This window comes from Eucyclogobius newberryi, unplaced genomic scaffold (assembly GCF_026437365.1).
Source record: "Eucyclogobius newberryi isolate DKJ021-1_F unplaced genomic scaffold, fEucNew1.0.hap1 SCAF_16, whole genome shotgun sequence".
Lineage (NCBI taxonomy): Eukaryota > Metazoa > Chordata > Actinopteri > Gobiiformes > Gobiidae > Eucyclogobius > Eucyclogobius newberryi.
In genome coordinates, this window is record NW_027315790.1 from 32,865,386 (window position 1) to 32,892,499 (window position 27,114).

General features: G+C 46.4%; 1 protein-coding gene across 1 annotated transcript in view; it reads left to right on the top strand.

The window, feature by feature from the left end:
• Nucleotides 1–26,534, top strand: part of kiaa0319l (KIAA0319-like ortholog) — a 32,492-nt gene extending 5,958 nt beyond the window's left edge. The window contains exons 4-25 of the mRNA XM_072448292.1: nt 161–252; nt 3,276–3,544; nt 4,831–4,911; nt 5,806–6,058; nt 7,422–7,520; nt 8,362–8,462; nt 8,574–8,661; nt 8,754–8,846; nt 9,318–9,450; nt 11,022–11,127; nt 13,056–13,178; nt 14,229–14,352; nt 16,225–16,357; nt 17,199–17,347; nt 18,823–18,974; nt 20,012–20,150; nt 20,888–21,047; nt 21,908–22,050; nt 22,131–22,253; nt 23,123–23,213; nt 23,293–23,384; nt 24,049–26,534. Of these exons, the coding sequence (XP_072304393.1) occupies nt 168–252; nt 3,276–3,544; nt 4,831–4,911; nt 5,806–6,058; nt 7,422–7,520; nt 8,362–8,462; nt 8,574–8,661; nt 8,754–8,846; nt 9,318–9,450; nt 11,022–11,127; nt 13,056–13,178; nt 14,229–14,352; nt 16,225–16,357; nt 17,199–17,347; nt 18,823–18,974; nt 20,012–20,150; nt 20,888–21,047; nt 21,908–22,050; nt 22,131–22,253; nt 23,123–23,213; nt 23,293–23,384; nt 24,049–24,245 (2,934 nt within the window). The 5' untranslated portion in view covers nt 161–167 and the 3' untranslated portion in view covers nt 24,246–26,534. The remainder of the gene's footprint in view (nt 1–160; nt 253–3,275; nt 3,545–4,830; nt 4,912–5,805; nt 6,059–7,421; nt 7,521–8,361; nt 8,463–8,573; nt 8,662–8,753; nt 8,847–9,317; nt 9,451–11,021; nt 11,128–13,055; nt 13,179–14,228; nt 14,353–16,224; nt 16,358–17,198; nt 17,348–18,822; nt 18,975–20,011; nt 20,151–20,887; nt 21,048–21,907; nt 22,051–22,130; nt 22,254–23,122; nt 23,214–23,292; nt 23,385–24,048) is intronic.
• Nucleotides 26,535–27,114: the final 580 nt, after the last annotated feature.

Below are 27,114 nucleotides of genomic sequence, written 5' to 3' on the forward strand. Positions count from 1 at the left end.
TGGGTCAAATGCTCACTGTTAAAGGTCTCGTGCGTGATGTATCTCCAGGTGCATTATGGGTCAAATGCTCACTGTTAAAGGTCTCGTGCGTGATGTATCTCCAGGTGCATTATGGGTCAAATGCTCACTGTTAAAGGTCTCGTGTGTGATGTTTCTCCAGGTGCATTATGTCCTGTGCACGACAGACGCTGCTGGGGCGGAGCTTACCTCACCTGCTCCTGATCTACCTCTGGCTCCTGGCTCCGCCCACAGGTAAGGCCACGCCCTCTGTGAACACTTCAGTAAACCAGAAAGGCCCTAATGGAGTTAATTAATGCACTTCATAACATGTGAATATGATGTCAGATGTCCGCTTTCATCAATATTACATCACGGAGACCGCTTGGCCAATGAGAAGCGAGAAGACGTGCGAAGTGGGCATGTCTGTCAAAATGAAACTTAAGCGATGAAAATGCCCCGAATATGGACAAATTACTAGTTAAATCTTGATTTTTGTTTCAAGGAGGGGCACGGCGGGCCCCCTCCTATTTCAAACCGCGGGCCCGCCGGAGATTCAACGGCTTGCGGGCCCCGGGCCCCCGTCTATTTCGCAGCCTGAAAGCTCTCAAACGTTTAAAGTATCTGAGATGTTATCATTATTAATTGTTCTGACATTATAAACGTTACAAACGTTACAAACGATCTCTGCTGTTGTGAATGTTCTGTAAATCCATTCAAATGCTCTCAGTATAATGAGCGGACTGGTTAATTATCTAATAGAGCATAGGGTGCAGAGGAGGAGGGTGCGGCGGAGGCGGAGGAGGCAGAGGAAGGTGCAGAGGAGGGTGCAGAGGAGGGTGCAGAGGAGGGTGCAGAGGAGGGTGCAGAGGAGGCAGAAGGTGCAGAGGAGGCAGAAGGTGCAGAGGCGGGTGCAGAGGAGGCAGAGGGTGCAGAGGCGGGTGCAGAGGAGGGTGCAGAGGAGGGTGCAGAGGAGGCAGAAGGTGCAGAGGAGGCAGAAGGTGCAGAGGCGGGTGCAGAGGCGGGTGCAGAGGAGGGTGCAGAGGAGGGTGCAGAGGAGGCAGAGGCGGGTGCAGAGGAGGCAGAAGGTGCAGAGGCGGGTGCAGAGGAGGCAGAGGAGGCAGAAGGTGCAGAGGCGGGTGCAGAGGCGGCAGAGGAGGCAGAAGGTACAGAGGCGGGTGCAGAGGCGGCAGAGGAGGCAGAAGGTGCAGAGGCGGGTGCAGAGGCGGCAGAGGAGGCAGAAGGTGCAGAGGCGGGTGCAGAGGCGGGTGCAGAGGCGGGTGCAGAGGCGGGTGCAGAGGCGGGTGCAGAGGAGGCAGAAGGTGCAGAGGCGGGTGCAGAGGAGGCAGAAGGTGCAGAGGCGGGTGCAGAGGCGGGTGCAGAGGAGGCAGAAGGTGCAGAGGAGGCAGAAGGTGCAGAGGCGGGTGCAGAGGAGGCAGAAGGTGCAGAGGCGGGTGCAGAGGCGGGTGCAGAGGAGGCAGAGGGTGCAGAGAGAGAGAACTATGAGGTGTTTGTCTTGTGTTTGCGTCTCGTCTTCAGCTTCAGTCACACCTTTGATTGCTCAGGGAGGATCTGCTTCTCTTTTGTTGAATCAACAGATGTTTATGAGCGATATTTCTACAGTCCACCTTTGACCTTTGCTGCTGACGTCGTTTGACCTTTGCTGCTGACGTCGTTTGACCTTTGCTGCTGACGTTGTTTGACCTTTGACCTTTGCTGCTGACGTCGTGTTATAGTCACAGTCTATTTCATGTAGTGTAGAGCCTCGGCCCCCGGAGCCTCGGCCCGATAATACTTTCATTTGGTGTTCAGACTTTTCTAAAATCAGAACAATTCTCTATATTGTTATAATATTATTTCATTGTTTTACATTTGAAAAAAGTTCTGTTATTATAAATAAATGGATGACAAACGTTCTAATCTAATGCAACTCCATGTGGAAGTATTAATACAGTAAATAAATACTTAAATAGTTAGTTTTATTTAATCATTTCCAGAGTCAGGAGTACATAAAGATGCACGAGACAAACCCAACAACAACAACAATATAAAGGAGGTTATAAACTGCTGCACCATCGTTGAGTCTATAATAAGTCATATATATATAAGTTTGACACTTTACACCTCAAATCTTATGGAACGTCCACAAGAGCAAAGTTAAATATATAGTCCTTCTCTGATTCACACGCTTCACTTACGACGCCGGAGTTTGTTGTTTTGACGTCGTTTCACAGATAAAATCAGTGCGTCCTGTTTCCTCTTTACACCAGACCCACGTTTACCACATGAAGCGCTCTGAGCGGCTCTGAGCGGCTCTGAAGGACTCTGAAGGGCTCTGAACGGCTCTGAAGGACTCTGAAGGGCTCTGAGCGGCTCTGAAGGACTCTGAAGGGCTCTGAGCGGCTCTGAAGGACTCTGAAGGGCTCTGAAGGGCTCTGAAGGACTCTGAAGGGCTCTGAACGGCTCTGAAGGACTCTGAGCGGCTCTGAAGGGCTCTGAACGGCTCTGAAGGGCTCTGAAGGACTCTGAAGGGCTCTGAAGGGCTCTGAACGGCTCTGAAGGACTCTGAGCGGCTCTGAAGGGCTCTGAACGGCTCTGAAGGACTCTGAAGGGCTCTGAAGGGCTCTGAGCGGCTCTGAAGGGCTCTGAACGGCTCTGAAGGACTCTGAAGGGCTCTGAACGGCTCTGAAGGGCTCTGAACAGCTCTGAAGGGCTCTGAACGGCTCTGAAGGGCTCTGAACGGCTCTGAAGGGCTCTGAACAGCTCTGAAGGGCTCTGAACAGCTCTGAAGGGCTCTGAAGGGCTCTGAACGGCTCTGAAGGGCTCTGAACGGCTCTGAAGGGCTCTGAACGGCTCTGAAGGGCTCTGAACAGCTCTGAAGGGCTCTGAACAGCTCTGAACAGCTCTGAAGGGCTCTGAACGGCTCTGAAGCTTCGTCACTACATGTTTACGGGGGTTTATGACCAGGATGTGGACAGTAAACCGGAGCCGTGGAAGGTGACCAACTGTTGAGACCGTTTACTCTCTGAATGGAAATGAATGTGTTTTACAGAAGGAGCTTTTCAAAAACTTGATTTTAGAGGAATTTAGATGCAGGGGCACGGTGGGCCCCTCCTAATTCAAACCGTGGGCCCGCTGGAGATTTGACTGCTTACGGGCCCCGGGCCCCCGTCTATTTCGCGGCCTGTACTGGCGCGCGGAGGGACTATACTGGGCGTGCCGACAGGCCTATACTGGCGCCCGAGGGTTTGTAAACGACTCCGCCCCTCTTTGCCCAGGAGGCGCGGCCAGCCTGTGCCGTGTGACCGGAGGCATCCTGGGCATTCACTGGAGCAGCATCCTGAGTTTGGGCTGGGCCCCTTTGGCCGACGGCAGAGGCGGCGCCACCTGCTGGGAGTCCTGCTGCCTGTCGCCTCGCTGCAGTGCCGTGTGGAGCCTGGGGGGGCGCTGTGTGCTGCTGTCCTGCACCCGGAGCAGTGGCTGTGCCATCCGCTTCCTGCCGCAGCCCGACCAGGAGTCGCTGGGCCTCCTGCAGCTGCTGTCCAAGGTAACTCTAAAGGGCCAGACTCTAAAGGGCCAGACTCTAAAGGGCCAGACTCTAAAGGGCCAGACTCTAAAGGAGGCAGACTCTAAAGGGCCAGACTCTAAAGGGCCAGACTCTAAAGGAGGGCAGACTCTAAAGGAGGGCAGACTCTAAAGGGGCAGACTCTAAAGGGGGCCAGACTCTAAAGGAGGGCAGACTCTGAAGGGGCAGACTCTAAAGGGGGCCAGACTCTAAAGGAGGGCAGACTCTAAAGGAGGCAGACTCTAAAGGAGGCAGACTCTAAAGGGGCAGACTCTAAAGGGGGCAGACTCTAAAGGGGGCAGACTCTAAAGGAGGCAGACTCTAAAGGGGGCAGACTCTAAAGGAGGCAGACTCTAAAGGGGCAGACTCTAAAGGGCCAGACTCTAAAGGGGGCAGACTCTAAAGGAGGGCAGACTCTAAAGGGGGCAGACTCTAAAGGGGGCAGACTCTAAAGGAGGCAGACTCTAAAGGGGGCAGACTCTAAAGGAGGCAGACTCTAAAGGGGCAGACTCTAAAGGGCCAGACTCTAAAGGGGCAGACTCTAAAGGAGGCAGACTCTAAAGGGGCAGACTCTAAAGGAGGGCAGACTCTAAAGGAGGGCAGACTCTAAAGGAGGGCAGACTCTAAAGGGGCAGACTCTAAAGGGGGCCAGACTCTAAAGGGGCAGACTCTAAAGGGGGCCAGACTCTAAAGGGCCAGACTCTAAAGGAGGGCAGACTCTAAAGGAGGGCAGACTCTAAACGGGGCAGACTCTAAAGGAGGCAGACTCTAAAGGGGGGCAGACTCTAAAGGGGGGCAGACTCTAAAGGGGGGCAGACTCTAAAGGGGCAGACTCTAAAGGGGCAGACTCTAAAGGGGCAGACTCTAAAGGAGGGCAGACTCTAAAGGGGCAGACTCTAAAGGGGCAGACTCTAAAGTAAAGGGGCAGACTCTAAAGTAAAGGGGCAGACTCTAAAGGGGCAGACTCTAAAGGGGGCCAGACTCTAAAGGGGGCCAGACTCTAAAGGGGGCCAGACTCTAAAGGGGGGCAGACTCTAAAGGGGGCCAGACTCTAAAGGGGGCCAGACTCTAAAGGGGGCCAGACTCTAAAGGGGGCCAGACTCTAAAGGGGGGCAGACTCTAAAGGGGGGCAGACTCTAAAGGGGGCCAGACTCCTCTAAAGGGGGCCAGACTCCTCTAAAGGGGGGGCAGGCTCTAAAGGGGGGGCAGGCTCTAAAGGGGGGGGGCAGACTTTACAGATTTATTCATATTTAAGTTCCTGTTTCCAGGGCCCGGTCACTCTGCGCAGAAAAAAAAGATCTGCATCAACGACAAACCCCATCGTTTCTCCAGTGGAAGCTCCCAGTACGGTGAGTCGTGTTCAGGACACAATGCGCGTGTTAGCTTCTTATGCTAATGTGTCAATAACGATGTTCGATTACTCTTCATCCCACAATCGACTCAGAATTAGCTTTAGCTCCAGCTTTAGCTTTAGCTCCAGCTTCAGCTTTAGCTCCAGCTCCAGCTCCAGCTTCAGCTTTAGCTCCAGCTCTAGCTTCAGCTTTAGCTCCAGCTTTAGCGCCAGCTTTAGCGCCAGCTTTAGCGCCAGCTTTAGCTTTAGCTCCAGCTTTAGCTCCAGCTTTAGCTCCAGCTTTAGCTTCAGCTCCAGCTTTGGCTCCAGCTCCAGCTTTAGCTCCAGCTTTAGCTCCAGCTTTAGCTTTAGCTTTAGCTTTAGCTCCAGCTCCAGCTTTAGCTTTAGCTCCAGCTCCAGCTTCAGCTTTAGCTTTAGCTTTAGCTCCAGCTTTAGCTTTAGCTTCAGCTTTAGCTCCAGCTTTAGCTTTAGCTCCAGCTTTAGCTTTAGCTCCAGCTTTAGCTCCAGCTCCAGCTTTAGCTTTAGCTCCACCTTTAGCTCCACCTTTAGCTCCAGCTTTAGCTTCAGCTTTAGCTCCAGCTTTAGCTTCAGCTTTAGCTCTAGCTTTAGCTCCACCTTTTAGCTCCAGCTTTAGCTTCAGCTTTAGCTCTAGCTTTAGCTCCACCTTTTAGCTCCAGCTTTAGCTCCACCTTTAGCTTTAGCTCCAGCTTTAGCTTTAGCTCCAGCTTTAGCTCCACCTTTAGCTTTAGCTCCAGCTTTAGCTCCACCTTTAGCTTTAGCTCCAGCTCGCACCGTTACAGCGCCAACGTCATCAATCGCATTTGCCGTTTGCTGCGGTTTCTCTCCCGCACGCACTCGACGCATCAATATTCTCGTTTTGTTTTTGCCCCAGCAATCTCCCCTCCCGGAATCGCCCGGCCCGGAATCGCCCGGCCCGACGCTCGCCGCCGTCAGCGCCTCCGCCACGTTGGTCCAGACCGAGAGGAACCAGAGCCAGCCCCACAACGGGACCTCGGAGACCAAGGTCCCGGACCAGAACCAGTCCAACTCCACAGCTCCGGACACAGAGGAGGAGAAGAGCACGAACAAGAGCAGCGCTGAAGACGGCGCGCCCCCTGCTGGCGTGACCACTCCCACTGCGGCCGGTGAGGACGCCTTAAAGGACACGTTTTAGAGCCCTTTGTTCACTCATAAAAACACGCCTGTATTTGCACTTCATTCATCCTGTTTACAAGTTTCTTTGGCTCCGAGCCTCACAAAAACACCCAGTTTCAGGTTTCGGTGACGTCGGAGGTGGAGATCTGTGCCGTTTTGAACTCCATAAGTCAACACCGGACTCTTCTGAAACATGAGATACCAAAGCAAAGAGACAAGAGCGCGTTTGAAGTCCAGGACGCGCTGCTAAACTGTGTCATAATGTCGTTTCCTCGTCAAACACGCGCTGTAGTTTCAGGTGGACAACAATAATAATGCCAAGATTCAGACTAGAATATGGCAATCCATCAGAAATGTGACTGTAGCGTCCAGTCGAACTGAGAAGGCCAGAACTGATGGTTAAATGTGGTTTAATGCTTCCTTTTCCGTGTCAGCTCGGCAAGAACAACAGAAAAAACAATTACATTTTGTCCGTAAATTAACAGTATTTCTAGCTCATTACAAGTACAACATATTTACAACATATTTGTCAATCAAACGTTTCAAATCTTTCACGAATACAGTCGTTTTAACTACAGATCTTGTTCCCGTGGCGACTGTAGCGAGATCCTTGAGTTTCACCGTGTTTGGTCCGTGTTTTCACCATTTATCGTTCCGGTTACACAGGAAGTTACCAAAATAAAAGCAAAACCTAACAATACAACGTCAATGTGTCAAATCAAGCTTTACAGTGACGGTTCAAGTATCTGAACGCACTGTAAAACGAACCACAAATCACTTCAAACACTGTTCCACTTGTTTTCTTTTCAATTGTGTGTTTTTTTTTAGACGACATCTCCATAGCAACAGTGGCATTATGACCCAGCCTCCCGCCTCCACCCGGAGCTATGTTTTTCATTTTGAGCCGGCTTAAGGGCTCAATACGACATTTATTTATCGGGTTATTAATACGTATCCACGGATTATAAAGCCACGCCTCTCGTGTAAACGCCACACTGCGGAACATTCCAGCCTCATATCGCCATGGAGACGAGCAGGCGGCGACGGCTCGTTTCTCACAGTCGTAGTCGATATAGTTTGTGTTTCGCGGTTCTTGGCTCAGGTGTTTGTTTCCCACATTCGAGTCGTGTTTACTTTAGGTGTGTACTTTAGAAATACTTGTTCTTTGTGTGTACTTGAAATACTTGCAGGATCAGTGTTGAATAATTGCGGCTGAACGTTAAAGGCGCCGTCAAACTGTGCAAAGTATTTGGATTTAATTAGTTTGTTTGTTTGATGTGGCCGAGACGTTCGAGCCACGGAGCGTTTTAGATTGTGAAATAACCAGCGCCGTCCTGTCTTCCCTGTTTGCAGTACGCCCCCTGGTGGTGTCGGCGGGCAACAGCGTGGAGGTCACTCTGCCCCGAAACGAAGTGGAGCTCAACGCGTACGTGGTCCCGACGCCTCCGGAAGGTAACGTGTCGGAGCGGCGTTCAGGTCAATCGCAGAGATGTATAGACCCCGTAAAAAGTGATGTCATCGAGAGGATAAAGGAAGTGGATAATAACTGACACCAGCTCAAAATTTGAGTGATTTTAAGTCTTTAAAAATAACATAAACAAGGTTAGTTTGCGTTTCTATTACAAAAGATGGAGAATACACATTTTTTTGGTTCTAAAATAGGAAATAAGCATCATATTAAGTACAATATGCTGTAAAATATGTAATACATCTGTAGATAAGATTAAAAACTATTGTGGGGTCGACATTTCTGTGAGTGTTTGTCCAGTAAAACTTTTTTTTAAATTGATAGCGTTTTTCAGCGTTCATGTTTGAGTTTGAATATCTTTTCATTTGCTTCTTCATAACTCACTTATCATAATACTGTGGCTCATACTTTTGTTCGTTCTTTTTGATACATTCTTATGAGCTTTGGCTTCAATAGAACTGACTTCACGATCATGTTTCTCTGTGGGAAGTTGAATGAAAGCTAAAAAAGAAACACAATTTTATTTTAAATGAACTGAATATTTGTCCTCTCTAACGTGTGGAACTTGCTTTTAAAGAAGACTTCAAGTGGCTTTTTATTCATTTTCCACCTGTTTCAAAACAAACAAATAAAGATGTGAAAACAGCAGTGGAAAAGTCCTGATGATCCTAGACATAAGTAGAGAATGAGGCAAAGGTCAATTAGACTTACTTTATGTTGTAATAAATGTGCAGAGGGCGTGTCCGTTGCAGAGAGATTTGCCTTTTCCTCCCGGTGGTGAGCGCGTGCACTGCAGCTCAGAAGCGTTTCTCTCTTTTTTTCCAGGTACAAAGGACTACGTGTTCGACTGGCGCCTCATCACGCACCCCAAAGACTACAGCGGCGAGATGGAGGGGCAGCACAGCGGGACCCTCAAGCTCAGCAAGGTGCGTCCCACCGCGTCCCCCTCGTCCCACCGAGTGCGACGCGGGGAAGTCGTGTCTCATTAGTTTAGAAGTCGTGAGTATAATTAGTTTGTGTATCGTGTGCCGCTGCAGTTGACGCTGGGTTTGTACGAGTTCGAGGTGGCGGTCGACGGGGGCGGAGCTCACGGAGAAGGATACGTCAACGTCACCGTCAAACCAGGTACAAGACACTTTAAATTTAAACTGTTTACAAGACTTTAAACTGCTCATGTAAATGGTTTCTCGAGCGTGCTTCTCTTTGGTTTGTGTCAGAGCCGCGAGTAAACAAACGTCCCGTTGCCGTGGTGTCGCCAAAGTTCCAGGAGATCTCGCTCCCCACCAGCTCCACGGTGATCGACGGCAGCCGTGAGTTCAGACTTTTAGGGCCGTGAGTTCAGACACGTTTGGACGACTGTGTGGATTCATTTGCTGAAGTTCTGATCCATGCGTCTGATGCGACGTGTGATGAAAACGTCCAGTAAACTATTTATTTATATGTAAAAAGGAGGATTTAACTCAATTAATTACCAAATCTCAAACTAACTCCTTTATAATTTGTATTAAACAAGTTGTCGACTCGCCTCAACCTGTTAATTGACTAAATGTCTTGTTTATGTTCAGGAAATATATGTTATTTGTTATATGCTATATTTGTTTGTTTTTAATAAGCTAAAATCAAAACTAAATCCGTGATCGAAGCATTCACAAAAACAATATAAAAAGTAAACAAAGAGCTGTTAAACACAATTACATCTCACTCCAGATCTTTTCCTCCTTAAAACCTTCTTTGGCGTTAAACGTTTCCCGATGTGAATAGTTTGTCCTCTTGTCGCTCAGAGAGCACAGACGATGATAAGATCGTGAAGTTTCTTTGGGAGGAAGTGAAGGGGCCTCTGCGGGACGAGAAGTTCTCTGCTGACACGCCCGTTCTGAAGCTCACCAGCCTCGTGCCCGGCAACTACACCTTCAGGTACAGGCTCATGCTAAAGCTAATGCAAATGCAACTACACCTTCAGGTACAGGCTCATGCTAAAGCTAATGCAAATGCAACTACATCTTCAGGTACAGGCTCATGCTAAAGCTAATGCAAATGCAACTACACCTTCAGGTACAGGCTCATGCTAAAGCTAATGCAAATGCAACTACACCTTCAGGTACAGGCTCATGCTAAAGCTAATGCAAATGCAACTACACCTTCAGGTACAGGCTCATGCTAAAGCTAATGCAAATGCAACTACACCTTCAGGTACAGGCTAATGCTAATGCTAATGCAAATGCAACTACATCTTCAGGTACAGGCTCATGCTAATGCTAATGCAAATGCAACTACATCTTCAGGTACAGGCTCATGCTAAAGCTAATGCAAATGCAACTACACCTTCAGGTACAGGCTCATGCTAAAGCTAATGCAAATGCAACTACACCTTCAGGTACAGGCTCATGCTAAAGCTAATGCAAATGCAACTACACCTTCAGGTACAGGCTCATGCTAAAGCTAATGCAAATGCAACTACACCTTCAGGTACAGGCTCATGCTAAAGCTAATGCAAATGCAACTACACCTTCAGGTACAGGCTCATGCTAAAGCTAATGCAAATGCAACTACACCTTCAGGTACAGGCTCATGCTAATGCAAATGCAAATGCAACTACACCTTCAGGTACAGGCTAATGCTAATGCTAATGCAAATGCAACTACATCTTCAGGTACAGGCTCATGCTAATGCTAATGCAAATGCAACTACATCTTCAGGTACAGGCTCATGCTAATGCTAATGCAAATGCAACTACATCTTCAGGTACAGGCTAATGCTAATGCTAATGCAAATGCAACTACATCTTCAGGTACAGGTTCATGCTAATGCAAATGCAACTACATCTTCAGGTACAGGCTCATGCTAATGCTAATGCAAATGCAACTACACCTTCAGGTACAGGCTCATGCTAATGCTAATGCAAATGCAACTACATCTTCAGGTACAGGCTCATGCTAATGCTAATGCAAATGCAACTACATCTTCAGGTACAGGCTCATGCTAATGCTAATGCACTACACCTTCAGGTACAGGCTCATGCTAATGCTAATGCAAATGCAACTACACCTTCAGGTACAGGCTAAAGCTAATGCTAATGCAACTACACCTTCAGGTACAGGCTCATGCTAATGCTAATGCAAATGCAACTACATCTTCAGGTACAGGCTCATGCTAATGCTAATGCAACTGCACCTTCAGGTACAGGCTAAAGTTAATGCTAATGCAACTACACCTTCAGATACAGGCTCATGCTAATGCTAATGCAACTATACCTTATGTACAATGCTAATGCTACATTGTCCTCAAGAATCCCTTTGCTTTACCAGAATAATGACTGCAGCAGTAACACATGAGTAGAATGAAAGTAGAACATTATTCTTCTGTTAAAAATCATTATTCTGATCAAAAAGTACCTTCTGTACTTTAAATGAACAGTTTGACTCAAGACTTTATTGCAGAAATTAAAATATCCTAATATTTGAACAAGACGTTGTCTCCGTCCTCAGATTGACGGTGACGGATTCAGACGGAGCTTCAAACTCCACCCTGGCGACTCTGGTGGTGAACAAAGCCGTGGACTATCCCCCCGTGGCCAACGCCGGGCCCAACCAGGTCAGAACATTGTCTCTCTTGAACGTTGCGCCCTAGTGTTTCTCTTGAACGTTGCGCTCTAGTTTCTCTCTTGAACGTTGCGCTCTAGTTTCTCTCTTGAACGTTGCGCTCTAGCGTCTCTCTTGAACGTTGCGCTCTAGTGTCTCTCTTGAACGTTGCGCTCTAGCGTCTCTCTTGAACATTGTGCTCTAGTGTCTCTCTTGAACGTTGCGCTCTAGCGTCTCTCTTCAACGTCGCCCTCTAGTGTCTCTCTTGAACGTTGCGCTCTAGCATCTCTCTTGAACGTTGCGCTCTACTGTCTCTCTTGAACGTTGCGCTCTAGCGTCTCTCTTGAACGTTGCGCTCTAGTGTCTCTCTTGAACGTTGCGCTCTAGCGTCTCTCTTGAACGTTGCGCTCTACTGTCTCTCTTGAACGTTGCGCTCTAGCGTCTCTCTTGAACGTTGCGCTCTAGCGTCTCTCTTCAACTTCGCCCTCTAGCGTCTCTCTTGAACGTTGCGCTCTACTGTCTCTCTTGAACGTTGCGCTCTAGCGTCTCTCTTGAACGTTGTGCTCTAGTGTCTCTCTTGAACGTTGCGCTCTAGCGTCTCTCTTCAACGTTGCCCTCTAGTGTCTCTCTTGAACGTTGCGCTCTAGCATCTCTCTTGAACGTTGCGCTCTACTGTCTCTCTTGAACGTTGCGCTCTAGCGTCTCTTGAACGTTGCGCTCTAGTGTCTCTCTTGAACGTTGCGCTCTAGCGTCTTTCTTGAACGTTGCGCTCTAGCGTCTCTCTTGAACGTTGCGCTCTAGTGTCTCTCTTGAACGTTGCGCTCTAGCGTCTCTCTTGAACGTTGCGCTCTAGCGTCTCTCTTGAACGTTGCGCTCTAGCGTCTCTCTTGAACGTTGCGCTCTAGCGTCTTTCTTGAACGTTGCGCTCTAGTGTCTCTTGAACATTGCGCTCTAGTGTCTCTCTTGAACGTTGCGCTCTACTGTCTCTCTTGAACGTTGCACTCTAGCGTCTCTCTTGAACGTTGCGCTCTATCGTCTCTCTTCAACTTCGCCCTCTAGCGTCTCTCTTGAACGTTGCGCTCTACTGTCTCTCTTGAACGTTGCACTCTAGCGTCTCTCTTGAACGTTGTGCTCTAGTGTCTCTCTTGAACGTTGCGCTCTAGCGTCTCTCTTCAACGTCGCCCTCTAGTGTCTCTCTTGAACGTTGCGCTCTAGCATCTCTCTTGAACGTTGCGCTCTACTGTCTCTCTTGAACGTTGCGCTCTAGCGTCTCTCTTGAACGTTGCGCTCTAGTGTCTCTCTTGAACGTTGCGCTCTAGCGTCTTTCTTGAACGTTGCGCTCTAGCGTCTCTCTTGAACGTTGCGCTCTAGCGTCTCTCTTGAACGTTGCGCTCTAGCGTCTCTCTTGAACGTTGCGCTCTAGCGTCTTTCTTGAACGTTGCGCTCTAGTGTCTCTTGAACATTGCGCTCTAGTGTCTCTCTTGAACGTTGCGCTCTAGCGTCTCTCTTGAACGTTGCGCTCTACTGTCTCTCTTGAACGTTGCGCTCTAGCGTCTCTCTTGAACGTTGCGCTCTACTGTCTCTCTTGAACGTTGCACTCTAGCGTCTCTTGAACGTTGCGCTCTTTTGTCTCTCTTGAACGTTGCGCTCTTGTGTCTCTCGTGAACGTTGCGCTCTACTGTCTCTCTTGAACGTTGCACTCTAGCGTCTCTCTTGAACGTTGCGCTCTTGTGTCTCTCTTGAACGTTGCGCTCTTTTGTCTCTCTTGAACGTTGCGCTCTTGTGTCTCTCGTGAACGTTGCGCTCTAGCGTCTCTCTTGAACGTTGCGCTCTAGCGTCTCTCTTGAATGTTGCGCTCTAACGTCTCTCTTGAACGTTGCGCTCTACTGTCTCTCTTGAACGTTGCGCTTTAGCGTCTCTCTTGAACGTTGCCCCCTGCAGGTGATCACGCTGCCGAAGAATGCCATCACTCTGTTCGGGAACCAGAGCACGGACGACCACGACTCCCTGTCCTACGAGTGGTCCCTGAGTCCGGAGAGCAAGGACAAGGTGGTGGAGATGCAGGTGAGGGGGCGGGGTGAAGCGGGGGAGGCGGGGTTAGGTCCCGGGTTCGGCGCTCAGGCGGGCCGAGCAGAGACCGCAGGCCGCCGGGTCGCCAGCGCGTTCAAACGAGCACAATCACTTTGTTTGGTCGGATAGAATGAGGTAAATTATCAATATTTATAATAGTTTTTACATCGGCAAAGTTACAGTTTGCGAAGAAGAAGAACAATTTTAAATGACGGGAAGTAGAGCTGTCGATGTCATCAAAAAGCGACACTCCAAAAGTCACGTCTCGCTAACTTTTCCACATAATTTGACTTCTGTACGAGCAGCTTTTATACAATACAGCTTGTTTTATGTTTTTTTAACATTTCACCGTTTTAAATACAAAGAGCAGGCGCCCTCAAGTGGCCGCTAACGTGTACTACTATCAGTTTGTCTCCAGTCAGAACGGATTTAAACAAAGAATTAATGAAAAAGCAATGGTATGAATGTTTTTTTCTGCTATTTGTTTAACATATATAGAATTTCTTTCAACATATATTATTACTTTTGTTACATTCTGATTTATTTTTAGCCCGGAAAAGTAACACATTTTGAACATTAGCGTGTGAGCACTGAACCCTACAGCGGCCATCTTGGTACGACAAACCGCCGCCGTCGCTACCGTTGCTCCTGACGACGGCTTCTAATATGTCGACAATGCGGGGACAATTCAAACACTAGTGACATATCTCTGTGACACTTTTACACCGTAGTTTAATCATTTAAAGGTGTTCCATGGTGTTATTGTGTGTCATTTATGTGTTTTTTGCCTCTTGTTTACAGTCTGGTTGCTAGGTAACGGTCGCGGAATTACCTCTACTTTATCGTCCGCTCGTGTCCAACCAGGAAGTGCACTGATAAACATGTCAAACTGGGGAAAAATAGACAAATTGTGTATAAAAATCTTAAATATAATCATGTTCAGTGCGTTCTAGTGAAACGTTGAGTCTAATTCGTAACTCCACATGTTTCCGATGACACAAAACACCATTGATTTCATTTCCTGTCTGCGTTTGTGTCCTTCAGGGAGTGAGGACGGCGTTCCTTCAGGTGTCGTCGATGGAGGAGGGCGACTACACCTTCAAACTCACCGTGACCGACTCCTCGGGGCAACAAGGCTCCGCCCAAGTCACCGTCATCGTGCAGCCGGGTAACGACGAGCCCCGTGTTCCCGTGTGTGATCAAATACCGCGGTTTAGTTACTGAAAGTGTTCCAGAAAACAGCAGTATTCATGTCGTTTAGTACTTTAGTTACTTCCAACACTGTACTATCACTAAACTAAAGATTGACGTCGCATTATTTTTGCACTGGGAGGAAAAAAAAGCTTTAAATTAAACTGCTCTTTTTCTCATTTAGTGCCGAGGACGCAATTTGAGCCCTACCGTATTTTCCGGACTATAAGTCGCACCGTTTTTCATAGTTTTGGCCGCGGTGTGACTTATACTTATATACTTATACTCCGGAGCGACTTATATGTGATATTATTAGTTATTTTCACACTTGCAACTGCATTTCATACTCCAGTGCAACTTATATATGTTTTTTCTTCTCTATTATGCATTTTTTTTTTTTTTTTTTTGGTGCGACTTATACTCCAGAACATACGGTATTTCCCTCAGATTTTCCGTCGTTTTCAGCCGTTTCTAGTTGAAAACCGTTGCGGCTGCTTCAGTTTTGTGGCACGGAGCTGTTAAACTGAAGTCTCATCTGCAGAAAGTTAATAGTAAAGACGGTTTTGGAGAGAACGGAGCGTTTACCGACACTTCCACGAGCACAAAGACTCGCCAAACTGAACGTAGGACGCACAGGAAACGGCGTCCGGGCTGAAACGTTCCGTCTTCCGTCATCCGGTGAAGCGCGTCGTGATATTTCTGCCTGAACACCGAATGTACGACGGACTCAAACCGTTTCTACACAAAGCTAAAGCGCATCGCACGTAAACGATGCGGTCGCCGTGGTAACCAGCCCCTCCTCTTCCTGTTCCACTGCGCGTGACGTCCTCGTCTGTTTGGACCTGGCCCCAGTTGGTTTTCCACTGATAAATCTGATACATTAATCTGTTTTGTAAGAGACGTTTAGGAACAAAGTGCTTTTTCCTTTGGCACAAGTGATGAACATGTTTGTTGTTAAGAAAGAATGGAACAAAACGACATCAGCAGCTTATTTTCTGTTTACCGTATTTTCCGGACTATAAGGTGCACTGGAATTTAAGGTGCACCAGCCATAAAATGCATAATAGAGAAGAAAAAAAACATATATAAGTCGCATTTGTGGAAATGTATTTGATCAAATCCAAGACCAAGAACAGACGTTTCCTCTGTAAATGCAGTTTAAAATAATAACAGATGAGAGAACATGGTGAATAGGTGTACGTATGCTAACGCTAACGCCTTCAGCTACATGACGTATGCTAACGCTAACACCTTCAGCTACATGACGTATGCTAACGCTAACACCTTCAGCTACATGACGTATGCTAACACTAACACCTTCAGCTATATGACGTATGCTAACGCTAACACCTTCAGCTACATGACGTATGCTAACGCTAACACCTTCAGCTACATGACGTATGCTAACGCTAACACCTTCAGCTACATGAGGCACAGACAGAACTGTGGTAAGTGTCTGGTATGTTAACGTAACATATGAACAGTTATTCAGATAACTATAGCATAAAGAACATGCTAACAAGTTTAGCAAAGCATCAGTTTTACCCCAAATCACTAAATCCATTGAATTCTTCTTCCTCTGTGTCACTTCTAAACAACTCCACAAACTCCAGAGGAAGAGGAAGTGCAGATTCTTCTTCTGCGTCGCTTAGAGCCTAGAGCGCCCTCTTGTGGTCGTCAGTGTGAAAATAACAACTAATATCACATATAAGTCGCTCTGGAGTATAAGTTGCACCCAAAACTATGAAAAAAGGTGATGAAACTGTGGCGTTTGTGATGAAACTTGTGGCGTTTGTGATGAAACTGTGGCGTTTGCGTTGAATGCCGCTGCGCTGCGTTTGACCCACAGAAAACAACAAGCCTCCCGTGGCGGACGCCGGGCCCGAGAAGGAGCTGACTCTGCCCGTGGACAGGACCACACTGGACGGAAGCAAGAGCTCGGACGACCAGAAGATCGCCAGCTTCCTGTGGAAGCAGAGCGCGTCAGTGAATCACACTCGCATCACGCCGAATATGAGAGAGAATGAAAGGAAACCGCTAACGAGAATAAGCAATAAATCAGTGACGGGATCTGATTTCTGACGCAAACGTTTAACGAACCATCGTTTTAAGAAATAGAGGAAAATAAATCCAGGAAACACAAAAACCCAGCCCAATCCTAACCATGTTTAGAGTGCATTTTACACTGTTATTTTTATCTTTTTTTAAATGTGTTCATATTTGGACACAGCTTAAAGCGCCCCCTACAGGCCGGACCACTCACTGAACTAAAACTCAGTTAAGATCAATATATTTTGAATTTTGATCAAATTTTTCTTCCTGTTTGTAATTGATGACATCGCACTAGGAAATTACCCAGCAAACACTGGGCCAAAACTCATCTGATGTCACCACTTTTTAATTTGACAAATAAAAATATATGAGAGTGACTTTATTTTGTTGAATTAATGTGTAAATTCTGTATAAACTTTGACTGGAACGAGTGTCCCTGGTGTGATGTCACTTCCTGTATGAGTGTCCCAGGTGTGATGTCACTTCCTGTCAATTTCCACATATTTTTCAACGTTTTCTCCACAAATACCTGCTCGATTAGTGTAAAACTATAATTTATATGTACGACAGGTATAAATACACCAAATAAAGTCAAAATTAGAGAATCGTAAAAACCTGTCATAGGCACTTTAAGCTCCTCCTCCAGCCCGTTTCCCAGACGACGCACAAACGCTTTTCTTTATCTGTAACACATTTTGAACATTTGCAGACTGCCGACGGCGTTCGTTGCTTTGAACCTGACCTTTTATTCCCCCTTTCATCCGTCTTCAGCGGTCCACACGAGGTGAGGCTCAAGAACGCCGACTCGGCTGTCGCCACGGTTACCGGCCTGGAGCCGGGCACGTACGTCTTCACCCTGACCGTGACCGACGAGAGGAATCTCCATAACAGCGACGCCGTGACGGTCATCGTGCGAGAAGGCAAGACATAAAAATATATCTCCAAAAACACACAGGGAGAACATCCAGCTTCATTCTCTCCCCTCTGAGCGTCACAAACACACACTGGGAGAACATCCAGCTTCAGTCGCTCTCCCCTCCAAGCGTCAAAAACACACAGGGAGAACATCCAGCTTCAGTCGCTCTCCCCTCCGAGCGTCAAAAACACACAGGGAGAACATCCAGCTTCAGTCGCTCTCCCCTCCGAGCGTCACAAACACACACGGAGAACATCCAGCTTCAGTCGTTCTCCCCTCCGAGCGTCACAAACACACAGGGAGAACATCCAGCTTCAGTCGCTCTCCCCTCCGAGCGTCAAAAACACACAGGGAGAACATCCAGCTTCATTCTCTCCCCTCCGAGCGTCAAAAACACACAGGGAGAACATCCAGCTTCAGTCGCTCTCCCCTCCGAGCGTCAAAAACACACAGGGAGAACATCCAGCTTCAGTCGCTCTCCCCTCCGAGCGTCAAAAACACACACGGAGAACATCCAGCTTCATTCTCTCCCCTCCGAGCGTCGCAAACACACACTGGGAGAACACCCAGCTTCAGTCGCTCTCCCCTCCGAGCGTCAAAAACACACAGGGAGAACATCCAGCTTCAGTCGCTCTCCCCTCCGAGCGTCAAAAACACACAGGGAGAACATCCAGCTTCATTCTCTCCCCTCCGAGCGTCACAAACACACAGGGAGAACATCCAGCTTCAGTCGCTCTCCCCTCCGAGCGTCACAAACACACTGGGAGAACACCCAGCTTCAGTCACTCTCCCCTCCGAGCGTCAAAAACACACAGGGAGAACATCCAGCTTCAGTCGCTCTCCCCTCCGAGCGTCAAAAACACACAGGGAGAACATCCAGCTTCATTCTCTCCCCTCCGAGCGTCAAAAACACACAGGGAGAACATCCAGCTTCAGTTGCTCTCCCCTCCGAGCGTCAAAAACACACAGGGAGAACATCCAGCTTCAGTCGCTCTCCCCTCCGAGCGTCAAAAACACACAGGGAGAACATCCAGCTTCATTCTCTCCCCTCCGAGCGTCAAAAACACACAGGGAGAACATCCAGCTTCAGTCGCTCTCCCCTCCGAGCGTCAAAAACACACAGGGAGAACATCCAGCTTCATTCTCTCCCCTCCGAGCGTCAAAAACACAGGGAGAACATCCAGCTTCATTCTCTCCTCTCCGAGTGCCGATCTTTAAAGTTGCGTGACTACTGAGGATCTGAGAAAAATGTCCAGTTATTATTAATCTGTGTAATTCCCTCCGCGGCCAGTAGATGGCAGAAAACCTCAGTTAGTCCCGTGGGAAACAGCAGAGCTACAGATTAACAAAACAAATAATGCAGAATATTTGTCCTTTAATTAATAGTAACGTCAGCCAAATCGACTCGTTTGAGCTGTTAAAACTGTTATAACGACACACACACTTGAACTAACTGAACTCTTGTGCCCCCTGGTGCAGAGGAGGACCAGCCGCCCGTGGCCCATGTCCTGCCGAGCCCCCCGGTGTCCCTGCCCCTGAGCACCGCCTCTTTGGACGGGTCGCACTCCGTCGACGACAAGGGGGGAGTGGCCTACGTGTGGACCCGGGACGACGACAGTCCGGCCGCCGGGGTGAGCCTGCAGCTTCTGACTCCTCCTTTTGTGACGGGGGTGGGAGGAGGTGCAGCGGCGCCTCCGGTGGCGACAGGCGGCGGGTGCAGCGGCGCCTCCGGTGGCGACAGGCGGCGGGTGCAGCTGCTACACAAAAAAAACAATATTGTTCATTGATCTTATTGTCTTATTTAAATTATTAACTGGAAGTTTGAGGAACCACGTACAATGACATAATTAAACCTCTGATTACATGACAAATAAAAGCAGTAAGAATTATTCATAAAGTCCATTTAAGAGACCAATTATTTATTACATCCAAATAATTGAAATGAAAAGATCTTCTAAAATTACAAACACTAACGATGATTTACAGAGTGAGAAAGTTGCTGTTGCCATTAGCGATACAGACAGCAGGGGGCGCCACCTCTGTCTCTGTCTTTAAGAAACAGTTTAACAAAAACAACAAAACAATCAAATCTTATGAATTAAATATTTTTTTTAAATTAAAACAAGTTGTTTTAACAAAATGTGTTCAGAATTATCTTGTTTTTTTTGTTTTGTTTTTTGTTTATTGAAATTTCAAGAAAGTGGCAGATATTTCTAAGTTTTTTCCGTCTCTGCTCCTTTTTGATTGTGATCATAATCGACTCTTTGGACGGGTCGCACAATGGGGGAGTGGCCTAGTCACTCGTTCATTAAGGATGCAATCATGTTTATAATAATACCAAATAAGATCACAAGTACTAAAAACAATACTTTAATTTTCTGTCAATTTGTATTATTTATTTAATGTATTTTTTGTTGATTTTTATTCTTTTATCATTATTTCATTATTCATTTTTTAGTTTGTTTATCCGTATCATCTTTGGTTGCATTTTTCTTTTTAAGTTTAAACTGAGTCCAGGTGACTACAACTGAACCTTTTTCTACAATTTATTTCTAATTGTAATTTAAAGGTTAATTCTGCTCCCAAACGCGTAGATGTCAACAATCATAATATAACACGATAACATTTTAAAAAGTCTTATTGTGACACTTCTTCCTGGTGTTTTCAGGACGTACTGAACAGCTCTGACCACCAGGCGGTGCTGTTCCTGGGGAACCTGGTCCGCGGCACCTACAGCTTCACTCTGACTGTGACCGACTCCAAAGGCCAGAGCAGCAGAGCTCAGGGCCGCGTGGAGGTCAAACCGGGTAAAGTCTAAAGCGCAGAAGAAGAGATTAGAGCTCCAGCGGTCTTTAAACTCCTCCCTTTTGTCCACCGTAGCCCCGCCTCTTCAGTCGAGAAAGATGTTTGGTGTGAATTTGGGCTACGGCACGCGGGCGAAGAATTGTGAAACTCGCAGTAAATAAAGCGTAAAATCGGATAAAAACGGAAGTGTATGTGTGTATGAGGTCCGCAGCACTGTGGGGCCGGTCCGACAATAACATCTTTAAAATCAAATATAAAATGACCATGAAGCCGGTGTAAAGCCTTTTTTTAAAAAACTTCCGGTTCTGGACTAACTGCAGATGATAAAGTGCGAAATAGAAAAGACTTGCGTTTGGTTAAAAGATGATAAAAAGTGTATTTCACGACCGCGTTGATCCGTTCGCCAAGATTTAATGTTAACTTAAGTATTTTCACCTTATTGTTCATCTTTGTGAGTCCCTGTGATGGTTAAATATGTATTTTCGGGGCATTTGAAGGGACCTTCGTCGCCCCCTGCTGTCTCGGGGTGGAACACCAGTAACATCGACCTGAAGACGAACTCTCCTGAGAAACCCTGGCCCTTTTAGAAAAAAAACATTTGGCTAGTTTAAAAGTTCTTGTACGTGATCATACTGACTTATAATGATAAAAAAGTAAAAGGGTGCTGCAGGGGGCGCTCTACGGCCCGCGTCGTGTTTCCATGGCGTCTTGGGTCACGTTTCTCCCGTCGCTTTGGCAGATCCGTTTGAGCGCGACCTGGTGGAGCTGGTGCTGGAGGCGCCGGTCTCCTCTGTCTCTCAGCGGCAGCGGGACATGCTCCTCCGGCAGGTCGGCGTGCTGCTCGGCGTGCTGGACAGTGACATCATCGTCCGCAGCGTCGGCGCCTTCAACGAGCACAGGTGAGCGTGGGCGCTTGAACCGGGCGCAACGCCGCAGAATCACGAGCGTTTGAGAGATCGTTATTCTGCTGTCGTACTGATTTTTTCATGGTTTAAATTGGAAAATAATAATCACTCATGTCCAGAAAAAAGAGCGTTAAGTAAATGTTAATACGACTGCATCAATTTAAAGGTTAACTTGACAAGTCGATGAAAAATAATGTCGTATTTTTTTATAATTATTATAACATAATTATAACATTATAATCGTTATCTGGACTTTACAGACTCTAAAACACACACGGAAATTGTATATATTTTATAACAAAGACGCTGGCATTATTAAATCAAAATGTCAAAAAATAATAATAAACAACGTCAGATTTTTATCAATTATACACTTTATTTTTTCATAATATTTTCTATCCAAAAGGCTTCAGTCGCCACATTTACACCTTTATGTGGTGGAAATGTATTTAAAAAGTCACAATCTGCAAAAAAAGAATCAGATAATTGACCAATGAGCTGTTAGATGACCGTTAGTCGCCGCCCTGGTGGTCCGTTCTATGGATTCACTGTCAAAAATGTACTGCTTTGATTAAAAGATTTTCAGTTAAACTAAATTTTTCAAGTTTAAGAAAATATGACACAACAAATTTAGGTTTCAAGGGTTATTAACACGGGTAGATTATTTATTAGAAACCACAACAAACTACTAAAAAAAATCACAAACTCATAATGTGTTTTGGCAGTTATTTTATTGAAAGTTTGTATAGTTAAGATTGTAACGATCAAAACGATGATCTCATTTTGCGTCGTGAGAAAGTAGACAATCGGGCGATGCTAATAATGCTAATGCTAATAAATGTGGCGTCCTGCAGCACTCGCCTGGTCTTCCTGGTGTCCGGCGGTCCGGGGCGCCCCCCTCTGGCCGGACACAGCGTCGCACTGGGACTCCGGAACAAACTCCGGAAACAGAAGAACGACTTCCTCATCTTCAAGGCGCGGCGCGTGGACACAATCGGTGAGCGAAACGCCTGCCGGTGTCACCCTTTTTACGAGCACATGTCGTTGTTTTTTTTGACCCTCTGTCGCCCCCCTCAGTCTGCCAGCTGAACTGCTCCGGTCACGGCGACTGCGACACGTTCACGCGCCGCTGTGTGTGTCAGCCGTTCTGGATGGAGAACTTCGTCACGGCGACATTCGGAGATCAGGAGAGCAACTGCGGTACGAGACTTTCACGCAATAAAACCACGTTCCTCGACATGATGCGTGAATCCACCAGGCCATAGCTGGATTACTGGGCTAAAAACTAATGATCATTTTGCAAATCGATGAGTTATTTAGACGGCAAACGTCACATGATGAAACGATTTTGACTCAGTTTGACCCACATGAAGCTGAAGTGAAACGTTCATAAACAAGAGAGTCGTTTTCGTCAAATACGCTCAATTTAGACATTTTCCACGTCATTTTTGTGGAATTACGGCTCAATTTCGTCACAAAACGTATGTTCTCAGCTCAAGGCGTCTTATAATCCAGTTAACAATTATTCGATTACCAAATTGGGCGACGATTATTTCAATAAACTGCCCAATTTTAATGTATATCGTTAAATCGAAAATAAATTCTTTATCTGTTGTTGTTGCAAATGTTCTAATCTTTATTGTGATATAAAATGTAGTCCATATTAACCCCGCCCTAGCGTCGTTAGTCCTTTGTAGTATGGGAAACACCTCCGGCCCCAAAACAGCTCCCTGAGGAACGACCCAACCAGACCCAAGAAATAAGAAACCGTGCAAATTTGGACTAAAAACGGGGCAAACAATGTTGGAAAAGCTTCATATTTTAACACAAAGGAAAACAGAACAAAAACGGGCGTCGCCACGAGCTCAAACACTGCAAAAAATGTATAAAATTATCTCGAAATGACTAGAAATTTTGAATCTCGGCTTGAAAAGCTTTGACTAGTTTTAATTTATTTCCTACGTTACCATCACTAACCGTCTCGCGCCACCGTGTTGTGCCCTTTAACCTTTAACCCAACTTGGACGTGATAAAGTGATAAAAGTGATAAAACACGTCTGCGTTTTCAGACTGGAGCGTGCTGTACGTCGCCATCGCCGCCTTCACCATCCTGGCGGCCGTCGGGACCTTGATCTGGGGAACCGTCTGCTGCTGCTACAAGTCAGTCGTTCGATTGGCCGCGGCTCCTCCCGAGGGGGTTGTACCATTCTGCCTTTAACTCCTCCCCCTTTTTCGACAGGCGTAAAAGCAAAGCGCGGCGGAGCAAGAGTCGCTACAAGATGCTGGAGGAGGACGAGCGCGACAGTCTGGAGCTGCACCCGCCCAGAGCAGGTACAGAACCAGAAATAGGAACTAACGAGAACTAATGACTGAACCAGGCGTGGAACTAAGAACTAACCAGAACTAATGACGGAACCAGGCGGAGAACTAAGAACTATTAAGAACTAATGACGGAACCAGGCGTAGAACTAAGAACTATTAAGAACTAATGACGGAACCAGGCGTAGAACTAAGAACTGTTTTTTCCCTCTAAAGCATAAACTCAGTATTTTGTATCTCTTTAAAACAGGTCAGATAATCGTGATAATTCAGGTCACATTATAATCGTAACAAACAGACATAATAATTGTCAGTTTTAGAAGTTAAAATAAGCATTATTTTTAATTTAAAGCCCAAAAAATAGACCTAAATGTTCATAACTTTTTTATCTTGCTGTTTTTGTCACATTTTACTTTATTTTGTTTTTCAGAAAGTTGAATTGTGTAAAGTCGCTCAGTCACATGTCGCAGCACGAGAACGAAATAAACTAAAGATTTCACGTCGTTTGGTCTCAATAATTGTGAAATAATCGTTAAATCGTGATGTTTTTCTCACAATAATCGTAACACTAAAGTTTGATAATGTTTGATATCATCTAAACACTTCTACACTGAGAAATGTGAAATATACGTATTTGCGATACATTTACTTGTGTACTTCCCGTCTGCTCCTCCAGGTCGTCTGAAGGGCGTGGCCGCGCCCACATCGTCCGCCCTGATGCACTCAGACTCGGACATGGACAGCGACGAGGCCCCGGATCCCTGGACCAACGGGGACCAGGAGCGCGGGAAACTCCTCCGGCCCCAAAACGGCTCCCTGAGGAACGGCCAAGGCCCGGCCAGAGCCAAGAAGCAACGAGAGGAGTTGCTATAGCGACAGAGCAAGAGGGCGGCTGCCAATCTGCCCTCACAGTGGACTCAAGGAAGGGACACGCCCCTGGAAAAACACTGCACATGTTTACACGAGGAAAGGACGCCACGAGGAAAGGACGCCACGAGAGGAAAGGACGCCACGAGGAAAGGACGCCACGAGGAAAGGACGCCACGAGGAAAGGACGCCACGAGGAAAGGACGCCACGAGGAAAGGACGCCACGAGAGGAAAGGACGCCACGAGGAAAGGACGCCACGAGGAAAGGACGCCACGAGGAAAGGACGCCACGAGGAAAGGACGCCACGAGAGGAAAGGACGCCACGAGGAAAGGACGCCACGAGGAAAGGACGCCACGAGAGGAAAGGACGCCACGAGGAAAGGACGCCACGAGAGGAAAGGACGCCACGAGGAAAGAAAGGAAAGGACGCCACGAGGAAAGAAAGGAAAGGACGCCACGAGGAAAGAAAGGAAAGGACGCCACGAGGAAAGGAAAGGACGCCACGAGGAAAGGAAAGGACGCCACGAGGAAAGGATTTAAGAATATTAGCTCGAAATGACTTGAATTTAGAATCTTGGCTTGAACAGCTTTGACTACTTTTGATTTATTTGCTTTTTTACTATTTTAAATACATTTTCAACAGATTTTATTAGATATATTTTTAATGTTGTGGTAAATGAACAGCCAGTGGAAGAAAATCACACTTGAAATTTAATTGAATTCCACTGACGAATAATTTGACCAATCAGATTGGGCCGCAATGATTTATTAATGAATTTATTATTTAATTAAATTTCATTATTTTTTAAATAACTGCAGTCGTGTTTTGATCGTCGTTCTCTGGACTTTACAGACTCTAAAACATAGAAAAGTACATTTACATAATCACGTATTTTGAACAATTATACATTTAATTGATGAATATTCTCAGTCCAAAAGCCGCCGCAGTTTAACTTTATCTGGTTAAAAAAGTCTCAATGTTCAGTAGAAATAATCATGAGTCGACTGCTAAAATATGTCATCGTTGCCGTGTCACAATCAGAGACTCGATCTACACTTTTATAATCAATAAATAAATAAATGCAAACGAGTCAAAACGTTCTGAAATCAAGTCATTTTCCTGTGATTTCTCTTCAGTGAAACCACGAGCTCCTCACTGAGCCAGAACCAGACATTTGAGCTGAACTTTTACTTTGAAAAACCTTCAGAATGTATTTCTTTGACCACTTTTTAGCAACGGAGACACATTTGTCACATTTAAGAAGGAGAATAAACTCAGACTCTGCTGCAAACTTCCACTGGACGTCGTCCGTCACTGCCAAAAGAACCTCAAAAAACCAACACCGGAAACGATGCAACACCGCCAAAAACCAGAAGGAACGTAAAGTAAAGGAGTATTTTACAAGAACCAGAAGTAAAGTAAAGGAGTATTTTACAAGAACCAGAAGTAAAGTAAAGGAGTATTTTACAAGAACCAGAAGTAAAGTAAAGGAGTATTTTACAAGAACCAGAAGTAAAGTAAAGGAGTATTTTACAAGAACCAGAAGTAAAGTAAAGGAGTATTTTACAAGAAGAGTTTCCATCAAATCGTCTTTTTTTTCTGCTTCTGTCGTTGCGAATGCTGAAGATTAAAACACTTTTACGGCGATTAGATGAGCTTAAACTCTCCATTTTAGTTTTATGCTTTGTCAGAAATGTTGCTCCTTTCGCTTTTCAGGCCCGAGCCCCAGGAGGGCGGAGCCTGGCGCAGCCCGCATGTTTGGTGCCCCGCCCCCCCTGCACATGGATCGTGCATACTTACTCCTGCTATGACACAAATAGTCAACAATGAGTGACTGGGCGCAGCTCGAATATCATCTTCAGGAGTGAAGCATCAAAAGTGATCACATTTTTTATTAAGTGCTACGGTCTTTACCACGACATAAAAACACAACCAACTTCAAAAAAACTGACAAAAACCAAAGCGAAAAGAGCAACATTTCTTTGTCTTAAACATGTTTTTAAAAAAGACTTTAGTTTACAAACTGCATCTTTTAATTTGAGCCATTTTTTATTTTTTTTTTGCTCTAAATTCACTGAAAACGAATGTGTTTTTGTGTCGACCTGAAACCATAAACACACTAAAGCCCACGACTCTCCAGTGTCTTCCACGCGCCGTAAACCAGAGACGCTTCGGCGATTTCCTTCACGTTCTGTCACTCAAACTCTGAGCCGTTTCTTTTGTTGTTTGTTTGTTTGTTTGTTTGTCGAAGCTGAAACTGGAAATGTACAAATAAAGTCGTCACGTTCTCGACGAGTTTGGATTTGTGTTTCGAGACTGAACTCGAGCTCTGAAACGCACACGAAAACACCTTTAAATACAGTTTATTAGCAAATACTCTTGACCTAGAAGCGTTTAGTCGACTGTTTCAACCTTTATTTGGTTTAAAATGTTTTGAAAAAGTGTCAATGTTCAATAGAAATAATGGAGTTAATTCACGGCAGGGACACTCGTACAGGAAGTGACATCACAGCAGGGACACTCGTACAGGAAGTGACATCACAGCAGGGACATTCATACAGGAAGTGACATCACAGCAGGGACATTCGTACAGGAAGTGACATCACAGCAGGGACACTCGTGCAGGAAGTGACATCACACCAGGGACACTCGTGCAGGAAGTGACATCACACCAGGGACACTCGTACAGGAAGTGACATCACACCAGGGACACTCGTACAGGAAGTGACATCACAGCAGGGACACTCGTACAAGAAGTGACATCACAGCAGGGACACTCATACAGGAAGTGACATCACAGCAGGGACACTCATACAGGAAGTGACATCACAGCAGGGACACTCAAGTTTATGTAGAATTTACACAAAGAAAC